Raw genomic sequence first — 20,231 nt, 5'->3', positions numbered from 1 at the left:
GTAAGTCTTGAAGTTGTGGTTGATAGTGTACTTTGTGCTAAAGAGATATTTTGATTATCTGGCAAGGCACTCTACAAATATGAGAAGAACTATTTGACACGTCTTGAATTTACTTTTCTGTGAATGCCAGAGGGCTACTCTTTACGGAAGGAGGAAAAATTCTCGTTCACATCCTGCGAATAGGATCACTGAAGTGAACAGAACATATCTCAATGACCTACCAGCAGGTCTAATCCTGTTAGACTCAAGTAGTTAGCTCGTTGAATGGTTGTTTATTGAATCAAAGCCGGATCAGGTTAGGCTTAAATTGAGCCTTAATGTGCGGGTTCTCGTGAATGTTCTAGCGCTGTCAGCATATCGCTATCGTTATTATATCCCGTTCAACTCTTTCCAAAACATGAGGCACTGGTGTAAGTTATTCCACGTATATCAATTAGATGAGATTCCATTTTTTTTTTTGTCTTGTTTAAAGTATGCTGACCTTTTATTTCTTTTTTGTTTACCATGACACTTAGCAACCTTAGATAACAAAGGGCTGAACGATATTCTACGAAAATAATCGCCCATTTTTTTCAAAGGTGGTCAAGAGATTATGGAATAAACAACAATCTTAAAAAAAAAGACTGGAGAAAGATTGTGTTAGAACTTCCGAACTCATCATCGCTGGTAACTTATTCTCACATTGAAATACTTATGTTCATACAACCCAGTCTTTCTGTATTTAGTGCCAGACTCCTTAAAGACTTATCCCTCGCTCGCTTCACTCGTCTGCTCGAATCTCGCGCGCTTCTGCGCAGCACCAATGCTCACAGGCTAACAATAGCCAATCATGACAGAACTTTCATCCTTATTATTTTTCACGGCAGTATTACGGCTCCATTAAAAACGTAATGCAATTATAATGAGTTAAGAGACATCAGGCTCCCTAACTTTTTTTCCCATAGGTACTTTAAAATCGCCAATCACGGTCAGAGTTATTATTTCACTAACTTATTAGTGCACGTTAGAGTACTTTTGAGAGGGAATTGTTTACCATGTTGAGTATTCTACTTCCAGTGGGCTGAGCTGGGTCCTTACTCGACAAACAATGATATAGACCAACGTCAATGTACAATTTTTAGAATAAGATGCGTTTTCATAGATTTAGAGCTAACGACTTTATCTTTCGGACATTGCTTCTCTGTTAATAGTAATCCTAACGACAGGATGCTTTATTTGCCAAACGTTCCCTTAAGATTCATAAAATTGAGGTATCATTTCCTTCTACAATTGTCGTTTTCTGAATCAAGCCTTTGTCAGCCTCGAAATTTAAAAAAATTTGAGTACCATTCTACCACTCTGAGATTAGAAATAAAGACAGCGTGGTTCCACCCTGTTGTTGCGTGTTTGAGTCGTCCAGAGTTATGACAGTTTCTGTTGTGTTGTGTGATAATTCCTTTAAGCCCCCTGGCGTCCTACAGAGCTCACAGTATAAGGTACGTGAAGTGACTCAATTTACTCTTGCCACCTTTTCTTATCTCTATTCAAAATGCTGAGATGAAAAATCACAATTTTCGTGGTACAGCATAAGCCGAGGTACTTTCAAATACGAGTTTAGCGCAATGAACTGATGTCTCTCAGCTTTATTTGCTCCTAAGACCTCGTCATAAGTTCTGTAAACATTTGCGTGTAGATTAAGGAACTGTTTGCTTTTCAGGTGAGGAAAATTTTCGAGTGACCTTATCGTCCAAGGCGTGGTTGTCTCTTTAGCTCTGTTAACGCCCAGGAGAAGTCAGTTTTTTGTGGCAAATCAAGTGCGTGAGATATTTATCACAACTCGGCTGATTAAGCGGAAACGGTGGGCCTTAAATTGTCAAACTCCTCGCGATTGCGGCTGCACCTCATATACCTGATCTGTAGCAAGAGGTAGTTCATTAGGCGGTTGATCGATATTTTAAGAGTTCGTGTGGAATCCTTCCAAGGCTGGTTGTTTCCATGAATTTTTAAACACTGAGTTGATATAACAACTTCTTGTGCTGATTATGTCGTTAGTAAAGGTATCATCACAGTCAGCGGACAAGAAGCGTAATCGTGGAGGTAAGTCAGAGAGATATATTAACTGCTTTCTTAACTTTGGTTGTGTCCGTGTTAACAATGTAATTTGTCTAAGAAAACACCAGGAAAGGAATTTGAGAGAAATGTCAAAATTTAAAGTTCTTTAAGTTTCGTGTTTATTCACCCTCTCATAACATAATGTCTCGATTCAAATATACCATGGCGTTGTATTTTCTTCGTCATTGGGCAGACCAAACTCAGATAGATTTGAATAAAAATGGTTTTAATTCGAGCGAAACAAATAGGAATTGTCACTGAGTTAATATTACAACCTGCTCTTATGCCTTGTCATTACTTTCAATTCATAGAGTAAGGTTTGGGGAACATCACCCGCATCGGGCGGGAAAATGAATACTTTTCTATAAACTGTATCTGCATTTCTCGGTAATATTCCTATCTCTTGGTTTTCAATCAAGTTTTTTACTATAAGTTATGACAAATTCTTTTTGTACAAAAAGCAAAAGAAAATTTCCGCTGGTGGGTAAAATTTTGCGTCCGTCTAAGTTCCTAGTTCATAAGCGTCTACCAGAGGCGAAGGGTAAAAGACTCTCAAAGTTCAGAGCATTATTGCAGCGTTATCACCATCTTTAAAATCATTGTTGATAAATTGAACGGTGAGAGAAATCCCGCCCTAAACCTCATTTCCCTAACCCACCAAATTAAAAGAATATATGATGTAAGGTGTTTGTTATCAGGCGGTTGACAATAAGATAAACTCCACCCACGTTAACCCGCTATTTACAAACAAGTGGTAAGGGGAGCAATTTGTCACAAAATTTGCGGCTTCTTAAGAATTCCCACACGAGTAAAGTAAAGTACAGCAAGGAACTCGTCTTAACTGAGGTAGAAAGGTATTTATATTTCCACAGCAAGGTAACAAGGATACAAATCCAACAGGTATTCTTATTGCCTCATTATGTCAATAATTTTAGTACCGCCTGCTGCAAGTTCGTTTTCGCTCGTAATCACTCTTCTAAACAAACTACAGTTTAATACATTTTCCAGCCGTTTCTTTGTTTCTTTCATATTAATCCTACATAATTTTTAATATCAATTACAGCGTTGTTTACACCTTAGTTTTATACTGAAGTTCTACTCACTGAGTCTGCCCTTGATAGACACACGTGATTAGTTGTAACACCTGTTACACGCTTGCACGATTTCACAAGCGACGCGTGATAGCGGGACAGCTGTTGAACACCTTCCTCACAGGGGACTTTTATTTCTTACAAATGACCAAAACCAGCATTATTGGTTTCTCTTTGTTGGTATTTATTTAGTTTAGAAATGGATCGCCTATCCATCAGTAGCTTGTAAACTTGTATATTCTCTTTTTCCAATTCAGTTTCCGTCTTTTAGTGTTTAGAAACATTTTCTTTTACCATTTTTTTTATAACTATAAGCTGAACTTAGTTATGATTTCTTCCCTTAAACAGTTTACCTCGTCCTGGACGCATTTATTCGCGAAAATATGCTCCGGAGGTTGTTCAGCTTTCGCAAATCAAAACAGGAAGACGATGACAACGCCGAATCTCAGAAAGAAAATGTTGACCCAAACTCTCAGCTTCAGGTCAGTTTACACATTTACATATTGTAAACTACGCAATCCTGGAAGACACTCATGTTCATCTCTTGCTTCAGGAACTTGAAGCCGCTCAACCAGTCATGAAAGCAAACCAGCCGATGTCGTGTATTTTGAAATCTACGTCAGACGTAAAAGCGATTAGAGAATCATATGAGGGCAATTACATTGAACCAAATGTCCCTGACTCAGTCGGTAAACTTGACGACAGAGCCGAGGAGAGAACTTTGGAAAAGAAGCATAAAATATCCGAATTGTGTTTAGTGTTGGAATCTTCGACGCTTTGTGATACAGAGAGGTATGGCCACGTCAGTTCTTTTACACATGATAGGTGCTGTGTTAAGCTTTCACCAAGCAACATGATTGGTTCAAATGCAAAAGGAAAAGCGAGATCAAAAGCAAATTAACAGGTGTATTTCAGCGGTCTGTAGTTTTCCACCCTTTCTTGTTTTATTTGATACTATTCTAATTGAATTTCAAAGAAAATAGCTGAAAGACTCTACAGCAAAAGCCTGTTCATTTTAAAACTAACCTGCTCTGCTAGTGGTAAGTATGCTTATGTTTCATTTTATTTCATGTGTCGTAGCGAGACGAAAGACAGTGAGTGTATCAAGGATGAACTCTCTGTTTTAGACGAATCTGAACGGTGTGACAGTTCAACATCTACAGAGGACAAAGAAGAGAGCGGCATCGAGCAAGACTTCGAACCAGCCATTGCGAACCAGACTTTAAGAACAAATACTGAGCAGTCAACTACAGAACTAAAACCAAATTCCGTCAGTCTGGATAAGATTGCCAATAGTTACCGGATGACTTTAAATCCCATAAACCTTAAGTCGCATCTGACACGAAACGATCGAATCAAAACATCATTGACTCGAAATTCTCAACGAGTGCCAGACGAGATGAAGCAAAAGAAGAACAGCTGTAACAGTTACCCTGAGAAATTTCCTTCTATTGTACCCTCCAAAGGGTTTCAAAGACAGTTTTTTCCTCAAAGAGTTCAGCATTCCAGGGCACTCTCCGTTAAACCAGCTCCACGACAGGCCCGTCGAAATAAGGTCCCGGAATTGTTTGGGGACATAATCATAAAGGATCAACTCAGCGCCACGTCTAAGTATCAGTCTCCTATAAGGAAAGGTATTTTTAAATATCCCGGTAACTCTAAATCTTCGGCTGCAGGAGTAAGGTGCGCCGCAGCGATGCCGAAGAAAAACAAAGCTATGTCACAGAAAGGTATGTCTGCAATTCCTTGTGAAAAGCTTTAATAAAGCTTTCATGTTAGATAAGAACTCTAATTAGGAGGGTGATTTATTGATTTTTGAGGTGGGAGATACATCTGTGACTTCTTTAGCCAAAGACAATATACAAAATATACTCTCACTGATTGCAAAATGGCGAACCAAGAAGTAAGGATGCAGTGAATAAAGTAGTTTCGTCAAACCTCCTTCCTCACTTAGCCATGCTCTGAGGAACATTACCATAATAAGAAGATAATTCAGCTATGTAAACAAAAGGTTCGTCTTTACAAGACTTTATCTTACTCTTTAAGTCAATGGCTGATCCATTGAAACAATAAATGACTTTTCTTACGAACTGGTATAATGAAAACCTGTGTAAGTATAATTAATAGGATTGTATACCGATTTAAGGGCTGTACCCTCCTTTGACTAATTTGTTACTGTGATCTTCATCCCTCTGACCACCCTGCAAGTTTCTTTTACAGTTATTCAAGCTTGATGGAGTCCGTTTGTTTGTAATCTTAAAATGTTCGTGCAGTAAACCTTGGTGGTAATGTATGTGTTCACGTGTTTACTTTTGTCATGTTGAATGCGTCCAATTGTCTGCACGTACTCTGTACTTTGTTGTCCTAGTTACCGATGTAGATGAGAAATACACTTTCTCAGACATTGTAGTCGTTTTAATTTCTTTAAAAAAATTTTGACAATAAATATGTTTCATCTTGCCATTATATCAGATAAAAAGATGTCACTGTCGTCAGATAGTGGGCTCAGCGACAACGAAGGTTCCAGCGGTGATGAACAAAAGCGCATACCTGTCAAGAAAATCTTCAGTAACCAACAGGCTCTGCGGAAGAGAATAGATGATTTAAATGGGATGTTGAAGACAATGGAGCAACAGAGGTCTGAACTGCAGTCCGTGTTGCAGATAGTCAATGACTGGACCGAGGATTTACGCGCGGTTAACAGAACCAATTTAGGTGTCCCATACATACGGGCTATCAAGCAGTTGCTTGGTGAGTTTTCTACTTTCTTCCTCCCTTCCCTCCCTTCCCTCCCTTCCCTCCCTTCCCTCCCTTCCCTCCCTTCCCTCCCTTCCCTCCCTTTCCTCCCTACATCTACCCTTCTCCACTGTTTACAGGGGCCTCCATTAGTGAAGCAATTTGTTGTGAAACTGATGAAAATTTCTCTAGTATGAAGTTCTGTGAGAACAAATGGGAAACAACAACCAAAATGTGTAAGAAATTGGAAAGAATTACATGTTACACAGATCCTTGAGTTTCCCATTGGCTGTCGTTTTGGCTTGCGTGACGTCATATGGTTGGCACTGTTATCACCAAGAAACAGCTCTTTTCTTTGCCAAAGTCCCAGGGGATCGTACAGATATCTGTAGCATCCGTATAGCGTCACAATCGCCGCCAGTGGCGGCCCTCACTAAATTCCAGTTTCAAAATGGTATATATGTGTGATTCTTTCCTATAACATGTATTTCATTTCCCTTTATGCAAAAAAAATTTGATTTTAAAGTTTATTTTTGATGAATCAATTTTAATTTCCCCCAGCAGTGAAGCTTTCTTGTAATAAAGTGGCGGTATCCATCAATCGGGTGTACTGAATTTCTATGCTATTGTCTTTCAACAGCCAAACAGCGCATTGCCTTGAGCAGTAGGAAAAGTGACTTTAATAAACGAATTGACAAGCTGAAGGACGCTGAAGTTCCCTTCACAGAAGAGCTGGGTACCTTGATTCAGCAGCTACGTCAAGAAGTCACGTGCGTTGTTAGAGATCAGCGAAAATACAGTGCAAGAAGCATTGAGAATATTCGTCAGCTCCATGGAAGAATTATTGGAACCTGTTCGGCAATTCTAGCTGTCTATTATGAAGAATGACCAGTAAAACTATTTTCTGTAACAAAATGTGGTACGCACGGATCCTCTATAACACGAACATTTTGTAGATTTTTTTTACCAGTACAGCGAGATATATAGCAATGGTTGAGCCTATCTGGCCGGATTTTTTAGAGATTTCCATTTCTTATTTTGCACAGTAGTTTATAGTAACTGATCAGTTTTCAAGGCAATTTTTTAGTCCACATGTCCGTAATTTCTTCAACAATTTTGCAGTTAATTTAATTTTGGTTCAATAAAGATTACAAAATCAAAATTAGAATCTCTTCTTCATGAGCTGGAACTACGATTTCGAGTTCGAGGCTGTTATGCAAACCCCTGAGTAGTTTTCTCGTGATTTTGACAAAACATCCAAACCCTCAAATGTTTTTATGAGCCTATATAACACGTAAAAAGTCCTCTTTTATTTCTAAATATGGATTCCCCCCCCGCCTCCCCTGCGGAAAAAAAACCCACGAAAATCTCTATTGAACAAATTTGATTACATACTCTCATCAAAGTATATCTCTCAACCGATGAGAGATGTGCATCTAAGTTAGATCATTGATTGCTTTGCTATGGAACAAATTTCAACACAGGCACGTCATTCCGTGTTTCTAACCAAATCTTTATGATACTGCAAGTCAATCGACTTCTTCTAACGTATTAGAGACTGCAAAATTACATTTGTACAGATAAAAGAAGTATGTTCATTCGTTAAAAGAACAAACGAACAAGAAGAGAACCAAAAAACACTTTCAAATACCATAAACTAACTTCGTAAACAAGCGAATTTATTTGTTCATGAAATTCCTGACATGCGCAAGTAAGGATTATTTAGGCGTAACCATTTTCCTGTCCTTTATAGCAAGTTTACATTGACCCTCATTTTACCTACGGTTTGTCTTCCCTTTGGTTTCTATTCTCTTCCTTTGTTCACCTTGCTATCATTTCGTGGCCATTTCTTCCTTTCTTTCGTTGATCCCTGATTAGTATTAGTTCCTTTTATTTGCTCATCAAGAATGTATAATCTGACAATTTCACCATTTGCACAGGTTTTGTTTCTCATTGCAATCAAGAGAACATCAGCGGACAAATATTCAACCCGTCCCGTTTCGCCCCATATAAGGTAATCCGGATTCCGGAATCCAGGAAATTTTTGCTTGTGGAATCCGGAATACTGGGCATTGGAATCCAGAATCCCGCTAGAGAATGAATCCAGAATCCATTTGCTGAAGATCATTTTCAAATCGTCCTAACGGCTTTCATGCGCATCCATGCAACCACGATCATGCTAAAACGTAGACTGCAGACCGTGCAGACCATACAGAGTACGCTTTGTTCGCTGCAGAATTTTGACCGCTACAGCCCGCGTGACAACGACAAATTCAGTCATGACCTATCACCCAGTCGACTTCCATAATGAAATGGCCAAAGTTCCTTACTAGCTATTAATCAGTCTTCTAATCTTATTCTTGGAAAATTTCTGTGTAAATGCAGATCTTTTGCGATTTTGCAAAGGTTTAAGTATAGTTGAGTTGGTTGAACACCGTTTTATAATGTCGAACATCATTTCTAATTACATGTAGAAAAACAAGCTTTTTTTGGTCATAGTCTGGGATTTATTTGCGACATACACGGGGTAGTACAAAACTTTTATTTCAGTTTAAATTTTTCCTCAGTTTGGTTTTTGTTTAAAAGGAAAGTTAAAAAGTAATTTGAGAGGGAATCCGGAATGTAGCACCTGGAATCCGGAATCCACAGCGTGGAATCCAGAATCCAATACTGTCCAGGAATACCTCACATCAACATGTCCTCATTCTAGAATTACCAATAATCAGTAACTGGCTCAGAGTCTTGTTTTACCAATAATCAGTAAAACAAGAGGCAATGCTAAGGAGGCGTGGATCCCAAGCAACGCGCTCTTCTGAAACAAGATGGCGGAGCAAAGCGAAAAGAGGGAACAGGTATAATTTTATTTTTATTTGGTCTTTCTCCTTTATTTCTTTGTCTATTTTTTTTTCCGTGAAAAGGAAATAATCCTATACCTTTCTTTTTGTATATATATATATATATATATATATATATATATATATATATATATATATGCATATTTCGTATGCATTTTGATACAATTTGCAATGCTAATTTCTGTGTTGCCTGTTGAATATTCATTGAAAAGCTGATCAGTCTCGCTAAGCAACTTGTACTCCAAATTCGCAGCGCTACATTTTACTCGGCGTTAAGCATAGTTGAGCAATGCGTCCACTTTGTTATAAAACTAATTTACATCCGTTTTGTCGATTTGACGTTTTGAACTGTTCAATTTTACTTTTTATTTCGCGCTTTTTGTCACCGTAGCCATCGACGGCGCCAAATGATGTGTCGAAATGGCCGCATTTTACCGTGAAAACTTTTTGCGATCACTGCCAATACGTCGTTTGATAGAATTAGTTCTTCTTTCTGATTTTCTCGTTTAATTTTTTTACTTCAAGTATTTAGTATTTGTTTCTTAATTTCTTAATTTCAGTTCAGTGATTCATCAGAATCCAATTCTTCACAGCCTAGACGTAAAAAGGTAGGCTTCTGCTTGATCCACTCTATTGTCATCTCAGTTTAACATGGAAATACAGTATAGATTGTTGATTGTGTTTAAAGTGTAACACCTTTTTATTCTACTGTACTTTGTACTACAGTAGGACCTCTATTAAGCGGCCACCCTCCATAATTAGGTGGCCACTTCCCAAAGTCTCCAATTATTTGTTAGTAAACTGTTGTATTCGATTAGTCTATTCAGCTACCTTTTGGCTGTCACAAGGTTATTATTTATTGCTTTTCAAGCCAAATTGGTGGTGATTGAATGACTATTCTATGGTTCAAGAGACTTGCAGAGGCTGTAGGGGTATGCACATCACTGATTAACCCTGGCTTTGTTACCTGAGTACCTTGCCCTAGCTATGGAAAGGTTTTTCACTTTACATCTCTCCGTGCCTCCCATACTCAATTATGTACACTCACATATTTACACTTTTCAAGGAACATTTTCCTATACAGATCAATAAATTATTTTTACTGTCATTTTTCTACCTTATTAAAGTATTTATACCTCTATTAAACGGCCAACCTCTATTATGTGGCCAGTTTTCAAAGTCCCAGTTGTGGCCGCTTAAATACGTCCCCATCCCCTCTCCCCCAAGTTATTTGAGAATGTGAAAATTTTCTGAACAAAAAAAAATTGTTATTTGCATCCATCGCCTTTAAGAGGTGTTAAAGGACCCTAGGCAGCCACGCCTTTGATTTTGTTTACATACAGGTTTTCCGGTATTATATTTTATGCGGAGCATGTCAAAACGAAGGGATCCCCTCGAAACTGCTAAAGGTGCTTTAACAGACTTCCAGTAACACAACTTGCGGCGCTGCAATAAGATTTTGCTTCACCACACAATTTTCATAATTTCAATGGCATCAAGAATGGCGGATTTCAAGAATTTCAGGGCTTGGCTGACTAGGGTTCTTTAAGTGAAGAATACTTTAAAAGATGATACAGAAGATTATCAGCATGGAGTGCATCAGATTACATTCTAGTGAATCAAAAATTGTGATGCTTTGGTTTAACAGAGACTGCCATGCTATAGGATAGACCTATTGAATTCCCTGGTAGCTCTAATTCATCAGAATGCACATTGAATGCTCCTGAAGTTATTTCCAAAATAAGTCAACATCAGAAAATGATCATCTTTCAAAGGAGTTTGAAGTTTTCTTACTTTAGCTAGTAGACTATCTGTAGTTTCGTGAATAACTGCTTTTCAAATTAAACCGGTTTTCCAGTTTATTAAACAATCCTCTATTTAGCAAAATCTGTATGGTATTAGTCTCTTTGCTTCTAACTTCTTGAGGTAGACAGATAAAAATACCCAACGTATTTTTACTTTCAATAATCCATGTTTATTTCTCCTTGCTCAGTATTAAAGATCAATAATCTAATAGCCATGAAGTTAAATTATGTTCTTTTTTTAGGATCTAAACACTTTGGATATTATAAGTTGTAACTTCTCCATGCACCCCTCCCCCCCAGTGTTCTTCGAGTGAAATCAAAGTGCTATATTAAATAATTACCAGTAATTCTACTTTTCTTTTTAACATGCAAAAATGACTGGGGAGTCAATGGGTCACATTACAATTACATTTCTCAGTCTTGAATCATAGACATACTCCATCAAATTAAGTAGTCAAAATATTGTTAATAAAATCATCTTTGGCTGCATTGGTATGACATTTTATCCCTGTCAAAATTCAATGTTTGCTTTTTCATTCTTCTTTTTGCATTTGCTTCTACATTTGTTGTACAAATTCTTAGTTTGCACTTTCGCCATTCAACTTTCCTTGTGCAAAATTCAAGTTTTTGCCTTGTACATTCACCTTGTCTTAGTTAGTATGCAAGTTTTTGCATTCCACATTCAAGTTCAGTGGATTGTACATTAAAGTTTTTACATTTAACATTTAGCATTTGTCATTCAAGATTTTGTGGGGATGGAATGTCGTACCAGTGTGGTCAGTGTTTTTTAGTTTGTCAGTGCCAATGGTGATTAGAAAAACTGTTGGTAAATTATAGTCAGCAGTCAAGTTTTTACATGACAATTACCTATTTTGTATAACAACTAAATAACTTTTAAGTTAACTTATGACTTTTAATTAAGTACATGCATTACATATACACGTATTACATAAATACATTTTATTATTGTTATTTTTATTATTATACTGTATTTGTCATTTTAGAGAAGATTCAGTGATGATCCCCAAGATCCTCATGATGCCTACTGGCAAAAAATAAGGGAAAAGGGCAAGACAAATGTAACTGTTCAGAAGAGGTGCCTGCAGTTAAGGGTATGACAAAGACCTAATTGCATTCCTGAATTTTGTTTGGACAGTATTTCCTATCATGTTAATGTTAGTGCCTTTTAATAAGTACTGAAATTTTGTGTATATGTTTTCTTAGGCAGACACTTTGTACCAGAAACACTATTATGATGTCATAGTGTTTTTTCATTCCTGTGTCCCTGGTCAGGAGACTGACCGCCACATTTTTTATTATTATGGCACTCCAGGTAGTGGCAGGCTTTTCTTAAAGGATGCAGAAAATGAAAAGTCCCAGAGTCATGGAGCAACAGTGCTCAGAGCATTGAAACGATTTTATTATGGTACGATCTTACACTTGGAAATAGTAAAATGTTGCATATTACTACTTGTGTGGATCTAAAACCTATTGAGTAAGAAGCATTCTTTATTAACTTGAAATATAATATGGGACCTTTATAAAAGCTGACTGTTTTCTTTCTTTGTACAATGTCTCCTCGTGGCTCTTCTTATATCATTACAGCTGAGCACCCACAGCCCTCAACTAAATCCACCAATTCCGGGTCTGATAATCCGACAGGTATAGTATTTGAGACATTTTGTTGCAATCTCAATTGTCATTTAAATTCTGGAATTAAAAATAACAATTGTATCCTTTTTTCTTAAATCAAAAATTAATAACCTAAAAATGTTTATATAATTTAATGTAGATGTCAGTTTTTTAGTTTTTGAATTATCTGCTATGTCTCTACAAAATTAGTATGTATGTTCTTTGCCTTAACTTTGAAGTTTCAGTCAGTGAAGTTTGTTTTTATGAAAAATATTATTATAAATGGGAATACTATAATTATGAATTCTTTAACAGCAAAAATTGCCACTTACCTGATTTGTATGTACCTACAGAGATGCTGGTTTACAAAGTAAACAATAAAGTTGTTGCTGGTGGATATGAACAAAGAGGCCGGTCCATGATACATGGTTGTCCAATTCCAACTGGTCATGTGTGTATGATGGTTACGTCTGTTCAAGGGGATCATGTGCCACCTTGCATACTTGGCGACCCATCAGAGAATGGCAAGCTCTTCAACGGAGGATTCTTTGCTTTTCCTGTGGAGGCACTGTCTCTAGTTACAATGAATCCTGATGGTTCAGTTCGTGTTCGACCTTACAATTCCTGAATATTTAAAGTGCCTATGAAATGAAAAATCAAGCTATTAAAAAATAAGCTTATTAAAAGGGCCTTTCAAAGCAAAGAAGGATGGCGTTTTTCTTTTGGCGATATCTTTTTCACTTCCAGAGTTATTCAAGTTTCTTCTAATTTGCAAATTAGGTACTGATGACGTTACAAGATGTGTTTGTGAGGGTTAGAACACAAAACCAAGCTTATCTCTGGAAAGAATGAAGCAATGCAATGGAAACTTTGCATGGTTAGTTGACCCCACATAATACATGACATGGTACATACTTTGCTGTTGCCATGGCAATTGTCTCAGTTCCAGTCCCTTTCCTCTTTATTTCAAATTTAGCCTTTTTTTACCTTACAGGGCAAAATACTTGGCTCTTTTTGAAAAATATACAACGATTACATTACACTAGGTCTTCTAACCAAACTAAAGGAAGCAGACAACCTTTCTTGAAGATCAAATACAGGAATTATCATTTCTGCACGACAGAGTCCTGGAACCGAGTATGTTGCCATAGCAACATCAAATTATACACCGTCTGGTGTATTTGTTTGGGTGTAACAAGCTTGGCAAGTTTAAAGTACCTTGTCCAATTATTACCAGAGATATTCTTAATTTTGTGTTTTGAGCCTTAACCTTCTCACCTTGCATCCCGAAGAAGCCAAACAAGCTAAAGATGTAAATAGTTTTAAAGGAATTATTAAATAACAATGCATGCATATAATTTATCTTTTCGCATGTAACCATTAATTGATATGTTTAATTTTGTAGTTATTAGCTAGCACGGCTCTCTGGGGAACATTTAAGGACGAAGGAGAGGCCGAGGTTAAATAAAGCTTTACAATACATTACAGTACAGTGCAGTAATAAAAGTACATTACGGTACATTACATTACATTACATTACATTACATTACATTACATTACATTACATTACATTACATTACATAACATTACATAACATAGAAAAGTAAAACTTTTGGGAAATGTATCCTCATTGTAAATTGACCAACAAAGGACTATTGCAATGCCTCTGTGAAGCTTAGAGTAAATGTAAACGCCCCAAGCATGCTCTTATTTTAAAATATTCATTTGCCTTTGGCCACTTAGCCTTAAAGGACTACTCAAAAGATGCGTTTGTGCTAAATATTAAAGCCCATTTATCACCTTTCTGAGAAAAGTCTGTAGTTAGGGCCCCCAAGCCGTAAAATGGTCGCACAAATCATCCTTTTTTTCGCATGTCTGTGGAAAGTACGTAGTTTGGGCAACTTGTTTTAAAATGATTGCTCAAAGGATGTGTTTCGACTGAATATTGGACCCCATTCACATAGATCGAATGAAGTACGTTTTTCTGCCAAAAAGTCTGTATTTTGGGCCACATGTCGTAAAATGGTTGCGCAAAGTAAACCTTTTGGCTAAATATTGGACTCATTCGCATGAATCAGTGGAATTCCATTTTCGCCTTTTTGCGAAAAAGTCTGTAGTTTAAGCCAATGGTCGTAAAATGGTTGCACAAAGCACGGGGTTTGGCAAAATATAGGACTCGTTCACATAGAGCAATTAAAGTCTGTAGTTTTGGCCAATGGTCGTAAAATGGTTGCACAAAGCACGGGGTTTGGCAAAATATAGGACTCGTTCACATAGAGCAATTAAAGTCCATTTTTCGCCTTTCTGCGAAAAAGTCTGTAGTTTTGGCCAATGGTCGTGAAATGGTTGCACAAAGCATTCGTTTTGGCTAAATATTGGACTCATTCGCATAGATCGATTTCAGTCTAGTTTTCGCCCCAAGTTCTGCGAAAAATTCTGAGGTTTGGGCCACATGCCGTAAAATGGTTGCACAAAGAATACGTTTGCTAAATATTGGACTCATTCCCATAGATCAATGAAAGTCCATATTTCGCCTTTCGCGCGAGAGAGTCTGTAGTTTGGGCCACATGCCGTAAAAAGGTTGCACAAAGCATGGGTTCTGGCAAAATATAGGACTCATTGGCATAGATCGATTTCAGTCCAGTTTTCGCCATTCTGCGAAAAAGTCTAAAGTTTGGGCTACATACTGTAAAATGGTTGTACAAGGTATACGTTTCTGCTAAATATTGGACTCCAATTGAATTCCATTTTTCGCCTCTCTGCGAAAGAGTCTTTAGTTTGGGCCACATGCCGTAAAATGGTTGCACAAAGCATGGGTTTTGGCAAAATATAGGACTCATTCGCATAGATCGATTTCAGTCCAGTTTTCTCCATTCTGCGAAAAAGTCTGAGGTTTGGGCCACATGCCGTAAAATGGTTGCACAAAGCATACGTTTTTGCTAAATATTGGTCTCATTCGCATTGATCGATTTCAGTCCATTTTTCGACATTCTACGAAAAAGTCTGTAGGTTGAGCCTCATGCCGTCAAATGGTTGGACAAAGTATCGGTTTTGGCAAAGTACAGGACTCATTCGGATAGATCAATTTCAGTCCTTTTTTCGCCTTTCTGCGAAAAAGTCTGAGGTTTGGGCCACATGCCGTAAAATGGTTGCACAAAGCATACGTTTTTGCTAAATATTGGTCTCATTCGCATTGATCGATTTCAGTCTTTGATTAATCCGGACAAAACTAAGGTTCTAGCTGTTGGATTACCACAACTTTTAAAGAAACTGTCATCATTCAGTATAACACTTTTTGACAAAGAAATAACACCTGTGCCTGTCGTTAAGGACTTGGGTGTTCTTCTCGACACACACCTCAGTTATAACCAACATATCACTGAGATTGCCTCTAAATGCCTTTTTAAATTGTACCAAATTAACAGAATCAAGCACCTCCTGGATAGGAAAACACTTCTGTTAGTAATAAATTCATTTGTCTTTAGTAAACTCCAATATTGTTCAACTGTCTGGAGTAATACCAGCAGTAGCAATATTGACAAGTTACAAAAAGTCCAAAACTTTGCTGGGCGAATTATTCTGGGACTAAGAAAGTATGACCATATTTCGGATGGGTTGCGATCGTTGAAATGGCTTCCTATTAGAGAAAAACTCATTCTAAATGACGCTACTATGATGCACAAATGTATTAACAAGCTTGTTCCAGACTATCTTGCTGATATGTTTAAATCACGTTCTCAAGTCCATAATAGACAAACTCGATCATCTGGTGCTTTGGATATACCTTTATGTCGCCTGTCAACAGGGCAGCGCTCCTTTGCTTTCAGAGGAGCCAAACTCTGGAACTCCTTGAATGATGACATTAAGTCCTTAAAATGCCCCGGGAATTTTAGACGTCATCTTGCAAATGTTTTATTAAGTTGATATATTATATTATTGATATATATTTTGTAATTATAATATTATTGTATTTACATTCTCAATTAATTTATATATTTGTATTTTTTTATTCTATTGAGCTGAAAAGCCCACTTAGGGAGCATCAATAAAGTGTGTAAAGTCCATTTTTCGGCATTCTGCGAAAAAGTCTGTAGGTTGAGCCTCATGCCGTCAAATGGTTGCACAAAGCATTCGTTTTGGCAAAGTACAGGACTCATTCGGATAGATCAATTTCAGTCCATTTTTCGCCTTTCTGCGAAAAAGTCTGAGGTTTGGGCCACATGCCATAAAATGGTTGCACAAAGCATTTGTTTCTGCTAAATATTGGTTTCATTCGCATTGATCGATTTCAGTCCATTTTTCGGCATTCTGCGAAAAAGTCTGTAGGTTGAGCCTCATGCCGTCAAATGGTTGGACAAAGCATCGATTTTGGCAAAGTACAGGACTCATTCGGATAGATCAATTTCAGTCCGTTTTTCGCCTTTCTGCGAAAAAGTCTGAGGTTTGGGCCACATGCCGTAAAATGGTTGCACAAAGCATACGTTTCTGCTAGATATTGGACTCGTTCGCATGATCGATCTCAGTCCATTTTTCGCCTTTCTGCGAAAAATGCCGTAAATGGTTGCACAGGGCATACGTTTTCGCTAAATATTGGCCACATTCGCATTTATCGATTTCAGTCCAGTTTTCGCCATTCTGCGGAAAAGTCTGAAGTTTGGGCTACATGCCGTAAAATGGTTACACAAGGCATACGTTTTTGGTAAATATTGGCCTCATTCGCATAGATCGATTTCTTACTTAAACGAATTTAAAGATAAAGAATGCACACAACACTCCTCAGCTACCAACATAAACGTTTTAATATCGTTATTATTTCCTACTGGAATGCCTTTAGAACCTACAACACTTTCTAGAGTTTAGGTAAAGCATTTGACATGTTCAGCTTCTAAACTGAAACGTTTCTTCGACTTTTCAATAGGAAGAACTGTTGCCATTGTTGCTTTAATACATGTGACTTTTGTTTTCTGAAGAATTTTACACTAACTTTAACTGAAACTGGTACAGTTAGCCTTATGTAATTACTGCACCTGATTATACAGTTTGCTCATAAACATTCGAATCATGTGAACTTTTACTTTGTTCGAGAGAGATTTCCCATTGGTAAAAAAAATAAATTGCATGTCTAGTTTTAACCGGTGCATCAGTTTTATTATCTCGGTGTTGGAGCTTTTTATCACAAAATGTTTGTAGTGATTTGTTGTCGAGGCGATTTACATTTTTTCCTGGCGCAACTGCACTCGTCATGAAGCCAAATTTGGGATTTTGTTCAGAGGTTTTGTGTTTTACAATTTGCAACGTTGCTCTGCGTGCAGCAGTTTCTTATATGCATGTTCGCAAATTTCTCAACAATGACATTGACATGCTCGAAATAAAAAAATAAATTCATTTCAGTTGCTTTAAATTTAGTCCAGACTGAAGTGAAAGAATCCTGAGTCTGAGGACCATGTAAACTGGCTTGGAAGGCTGAGGAGTTGATCTTCAAAACCTTCCTCATCGCACTACATGCTACCACTCCGGTATAGGCGAGGCTCCTATTGAAAAACTGAGCTTTGGGTTTTGGAACACATACGTTTATCTGGCAGCCTCTAGTTTCATAATGGTTGATATCTCTAACTGGTGTAAAGTTGCGTGCCAGTTTCCGTTAATTAACGAAGGTGACAGAAAAGATGGTCTGCTTGTTCTTAAGCCTCTGCAGCTTCGAGGAGACAAACAAATTTCTACTAGACCTTTATAGCAAACTTAAGTTTATTGAGTGGATCCCCAAGGATACACATAAGGGGTCATAAAGACTTAACCCTAACAACATAATAAGTAGAAGAGGGACATGGTGGTATAAAATTGGCTGAAATTATATTAGATTAACTGAAATTAAACCTAATTTGTTTATTGAATGCAAAACAGACTTACAAAGGGAAAAAAGCATAAATTATAACAAAAATATTAAGAAAACTTAAATTCAACAACAGAACAATCCCAATTATTACATTACTTACGAAAAATTTTGGACGGTGTTAATTTCGAACAAAAAAATAAAACCGTCTGAAAACAAAATAAACCGTCTGAATTTTTTAAGCGTCCCAAATTTAAAACATCTGAAAATTTTACAGTACAGCAAACCACGCTGGTAAGCCGAAACAAACGTGATATGATGACAGGAATAGTGAAGGCTCTCACTAAGAAGCTAGAACCAGAAGATCCTTTCCAAATTCTTGTCGTAGACTATTAAACCACTTTGAGCTCCAAAGCTCAAAAACTCTAGATGAGACACTGATTGAAATACTCACATATAGCTACATGACAAAATTTGTGTTATTTTCTCATCGTTATATCCGTTAACCCTTAAGGGTGCAGAAAAACTATTTTGAGGCACATTTTCGCAGCGTTATTCAACGTTTGTTAGCTTAAAAATTGCTTTAGCAATGTTTCAGTGAAGTGTCCGAAATCTTTGTCCAAAATTTGTCCAAAATGAGAAAAAATGTGTCCGAAAATTAACCATCTGAAATAAAACGTTGAAATTTAAACCTCCGAAAATTTTTGCACGTAATGTAAGTACTATGTAGTTGACAACAAAATTGATAGTGACCTAATGGCTTAATAAAGACTACTAACATTATTGCATTAGAAAAAGTACATCTCAAAGTACTACTCATCCTAGACTAAGTATGTCATGAGACAAAGTAAACAGTGTTTATCTTGACTCACACCTGTTACATTTTTGGACTCTTGGTGCAGAGCACTTTAGCATTGATTCAAATAAATGGGTCCTCGAAGCTTGCCAATTTGCATTAACTGACTCCATTCTTTTTCCCCAATCATTCGCTTGGGAGTCTCTAAGGTCTGTCCAACCATGAAGAAGGTCGTCTGCTTCATTTAGAAGAAATTCATAATTACCTAACAAGGAAAAGATAAAAATTAAAAATAAAATGATATGCAGCCAAAATTAGGTGGAATGTGTGATACAGCAGATTGGGTGAAATAATATAGGTGGCTGTGGTTGATGTTGTTGAATATATATGTTGTTGTGGCGATGTTGCTGTGGTTGAAATAAGGGTGATACACAGCACAATTACATTACTATATGTCAAAAGCCAGTGGGCAATAAAGTTAGTACATTATAAGGTAAAATATATAAACAATGAAGTGGCATTGATGGTGAAAAAAAGGTTATTCCAGTTTTTGCGTGTGATTTGTTGGGCAAGACTTCACAGAAATTCATTTCTTCAAATTAATAAACGACAACAACAATTATTTTACATATACCCACGCGGCAATGTAATATCATCTATAAATATGCATAAACTGATTTGACCGGGTTCTGGCCGTTCAGTTGCAGCAAATGTCAAACTAAAGTTATACCCAACTAACGATATAACTAACAATTTTTTGATTAATACCATCTGAATCCTGGTCTGCGCACTGTTCTATGAAAGGCTCACAAGAATCATGCATTTCTTCATCAAGGCCGGTGTCATTTGTACTCTTAGCTCCTAAAAATGCAGTAAAAAGAATTCAGGAAATGTAAAATATATGCGTAAAAAAAGCCCAAGTCACTAAACGCGAAAAAAGAGAGAACACTTTATAACTTTACACGAGGCTAAAACGTCTGGAAACAGTACCAGTACCTACGTACCCTGGCTTTTCCTATTTGGTCTGTATTTCGATTTATAAACTCGTCGGCCAGTTAGAGGATCTCACCGAAATTCCATGATTGTAGCCTTCTTTTTGGTTTTCTTAACGGCATTTTGATCCAAAAGTTTAGCAAGACCGGCAATAATATCCGCAGATGACTCTTTAATTCCCTCTTTCTTTGGCCTTTTCCTAGATCTGCTCTCATCTTGATCCGCCATTTTGATTCCTTGGGATCCACGCCTCCTTAGCATTGCCTCTTGTTTTACTGATTATTGGTAAAACAAGACTCTGAGCCAGTTACTGATTATTGGTAATTCTAGAATGAGGACATGTTGCTCACATAGGGTGACCCGTTCCAACTACGCTCAAACACTGCCCTTCCCTGGCTCACT

At 37.3% G+C, this 20,231-nt stretch overlaps 3 protein-coding genes across 8 annotated transcripts; 2 read left to right on the top strand and 1 right to left on the bottom strand.

The window, feature by feature from the left end:
* The first annotated feature begins 1,900 nt into the window (after positions 1-1,900).
* On the top strand, positions 1,901-7,080 carry LOC113674591 (uncharacterized). Of its 2 annotated transcripts, none has more exons than XM_027191073.2 (6): positions 1,901-2,076; positions 3,531-3,664; positions 3,736-3,974; positions 4,263-4,912; positions 5,655-5,933; positions 6,559-7,080. In XM_027191073.2, exons 1-6 carry the CDS (start codon positions 2,022-2,024, stop codon positions 6,804-6,806), a joined length of 1,605 nt encoding a protein of 534 aa, XP_027046874.2. In that variant the 5' UTR covers positions 1,901-2,021; the 3' UTR covers positions 6,807-7,080. The 2 variants fall into 2 exon arrangements, with proteins under 2 accessions (XP_027046874.2, XP_027046876.2); XM_027191075.2 differs by lacking the exon at positions 1,901-2,076 and adding an exon at positions 2,813-2,991.
* Positions 7,081-8,612: 1,532 nt separating this feature from the next.
* On the top strand, positions 8,613-13,729 carry LOC149041287 (uncharacterized). Of its 2 annotated transcripts, XM_089213779.1 has the most exons (6): positions 8,613-8,770; positions 9,334-9,381; positions 11,583-11,690; positions 11,803-12,004; positions 12,184-12,240; positions 12,564-12,913. In XM_089213779.1, the coding sequence occupies exons 1-6, from the start codon at positions 8,741-8,743 to the stop codon at positions 12,836-12,838; spliced, it is 720 nt and encodes a 239-aa protein (XP_089069905.1). In that variant the 5' UTR covers positions 8,613-8,740; the 3' UTR covers positions 12,839-12,913. The 2 variants fall into 2 exon arrangements, with proteins under 2 accessions (XP_089069905.1, XP_089069906.1); XM_089213780.1 differs by lacking the exons at positions 12,184-12,240; positions 12,564-12,913 and adding an exon at positions 13,205-13,729 and having other exon boundaries at positions 8,623-8,770.
* Positions 13,730-18,082: 4,353 nt separating this feature from the next.
* LOC149041286 (uncharacterized) lies at positions 18,083-20,183 on the bottom strand. 4 transcript variants are annotated; one of them, XM_089180188.1, is made up of 3 exons: positions 19,841-20,079; positions 19,605-19,697; positions 18,083-19,101 (listed from the first exon to the last, which is right to left on the bottom strand). In XM_089180188.1, exons 2-3 carry the CDS (start codon positions 19,657-19,659, stop codon positions 18,899-18,901), a joined length of 258 nt encoding a protein of 85 aa, XP_089036314.1. In that variant the 5' UTR covers positions 19,660-19,697; positions 19,841-20,079; the 3' UTR covers positions 18,083-18,898. The 4 variants fall into 4 exon arrangements, with proteins under 4 accessions (XP_089036314.1, XP_089036312.1, XP_089036315.1 ...); XM_089180186.1 differs by having other exon boundaries at positions 18,760-19,101; positions 19,906-20,183; XM_089180189.1 differs by having other exon boundaries at positions 18,760-19,101; positions 19,833-19,936.
* Positions 20,184-20,231: the final 48 nt, after the last annotated feature.

The sequence above is a fragment of the Pocillopora damicornis genome, chromosome 8 (genome assembly GCF_964200805.1).
Source record: "Pocillopora damicornis chromosome 8, jaPocDami1.2, whole genome shotgun sequence".
In the NCBI taxonomy this organism is placed as follows: Eukaryota; Metazoa; Cnidaria; class Anthozoa; order Scleractinia; family Pocilloporidae; genus Pocillopora; species Pocillopora damicornis.
This window is presented reverse-complemented; position numbering and strand designations above follow the sequence as displayed.

Bases quoted from the DNA above. Each gene is read 5' to 3' on its own strand.
- LOC149041287 (XM_089213779.1), top strand. From the start codon at position 8,741: ATGGCGGAGCAAAGCGAAAAGAGGGAACAG. The intron at 9,382-11,582 runs GTAGGCTTCTGC...TTGTCATTTTAG, and splicing joins CACAGCCTAGACGTAAAAAG to AGAAGATTCAGTGATGATCC. The intron at 12,005-12,183 runs GTACGATCTTAC...ATATCATTACAG, and splicing joins ATTGAAACGATTTTATTATG to CTGAGCACCCACAGCCCTCA.
- LOC113674591 (XM_027191073.2), top strand. From the start codon at position 2,022: ATGTCGTTAGTAAAGGTATCATCACAGTCAGCGGACAAGAAGCGTAAT. The intron at 3,665-3,735 runs GTCAGTTTACAC...CTCTTGCTTCAG, and splicing joins ACCCAAACTCTCAGCTTCAG to GAACTTGAAGCCGCTCAACC. The intron at 4,913-5,654 runs GTATGTCTGCAA...CCATTATATCAG, and splicing joins CAAAGCTATGTCACAGAAAG to ATAAAAAGATGTCACTGTCG.
- LOC149041286 (XM_089180186.1), bottom strand. From the start codon at position 20,044: ATGAGAGCAGATCTAGGAAAAGGCCAAAGAAAGAGGGAATTAAAGAGT. The intron at 19,698-19,905 runs GTGAGATCCTCT...CTGCATTTTTAG, and splicing joins GCTACAATCATGGAATTTCG to GAGCTAAGAGTACAAATGAC. The intron at 19,102-19,604 runs GTATTAATCAAA...TTTCCTTGTTAG, and splicing joins CGCAGACCAGGATTCAGATG to GTAATTATGAATTTCTTCTA.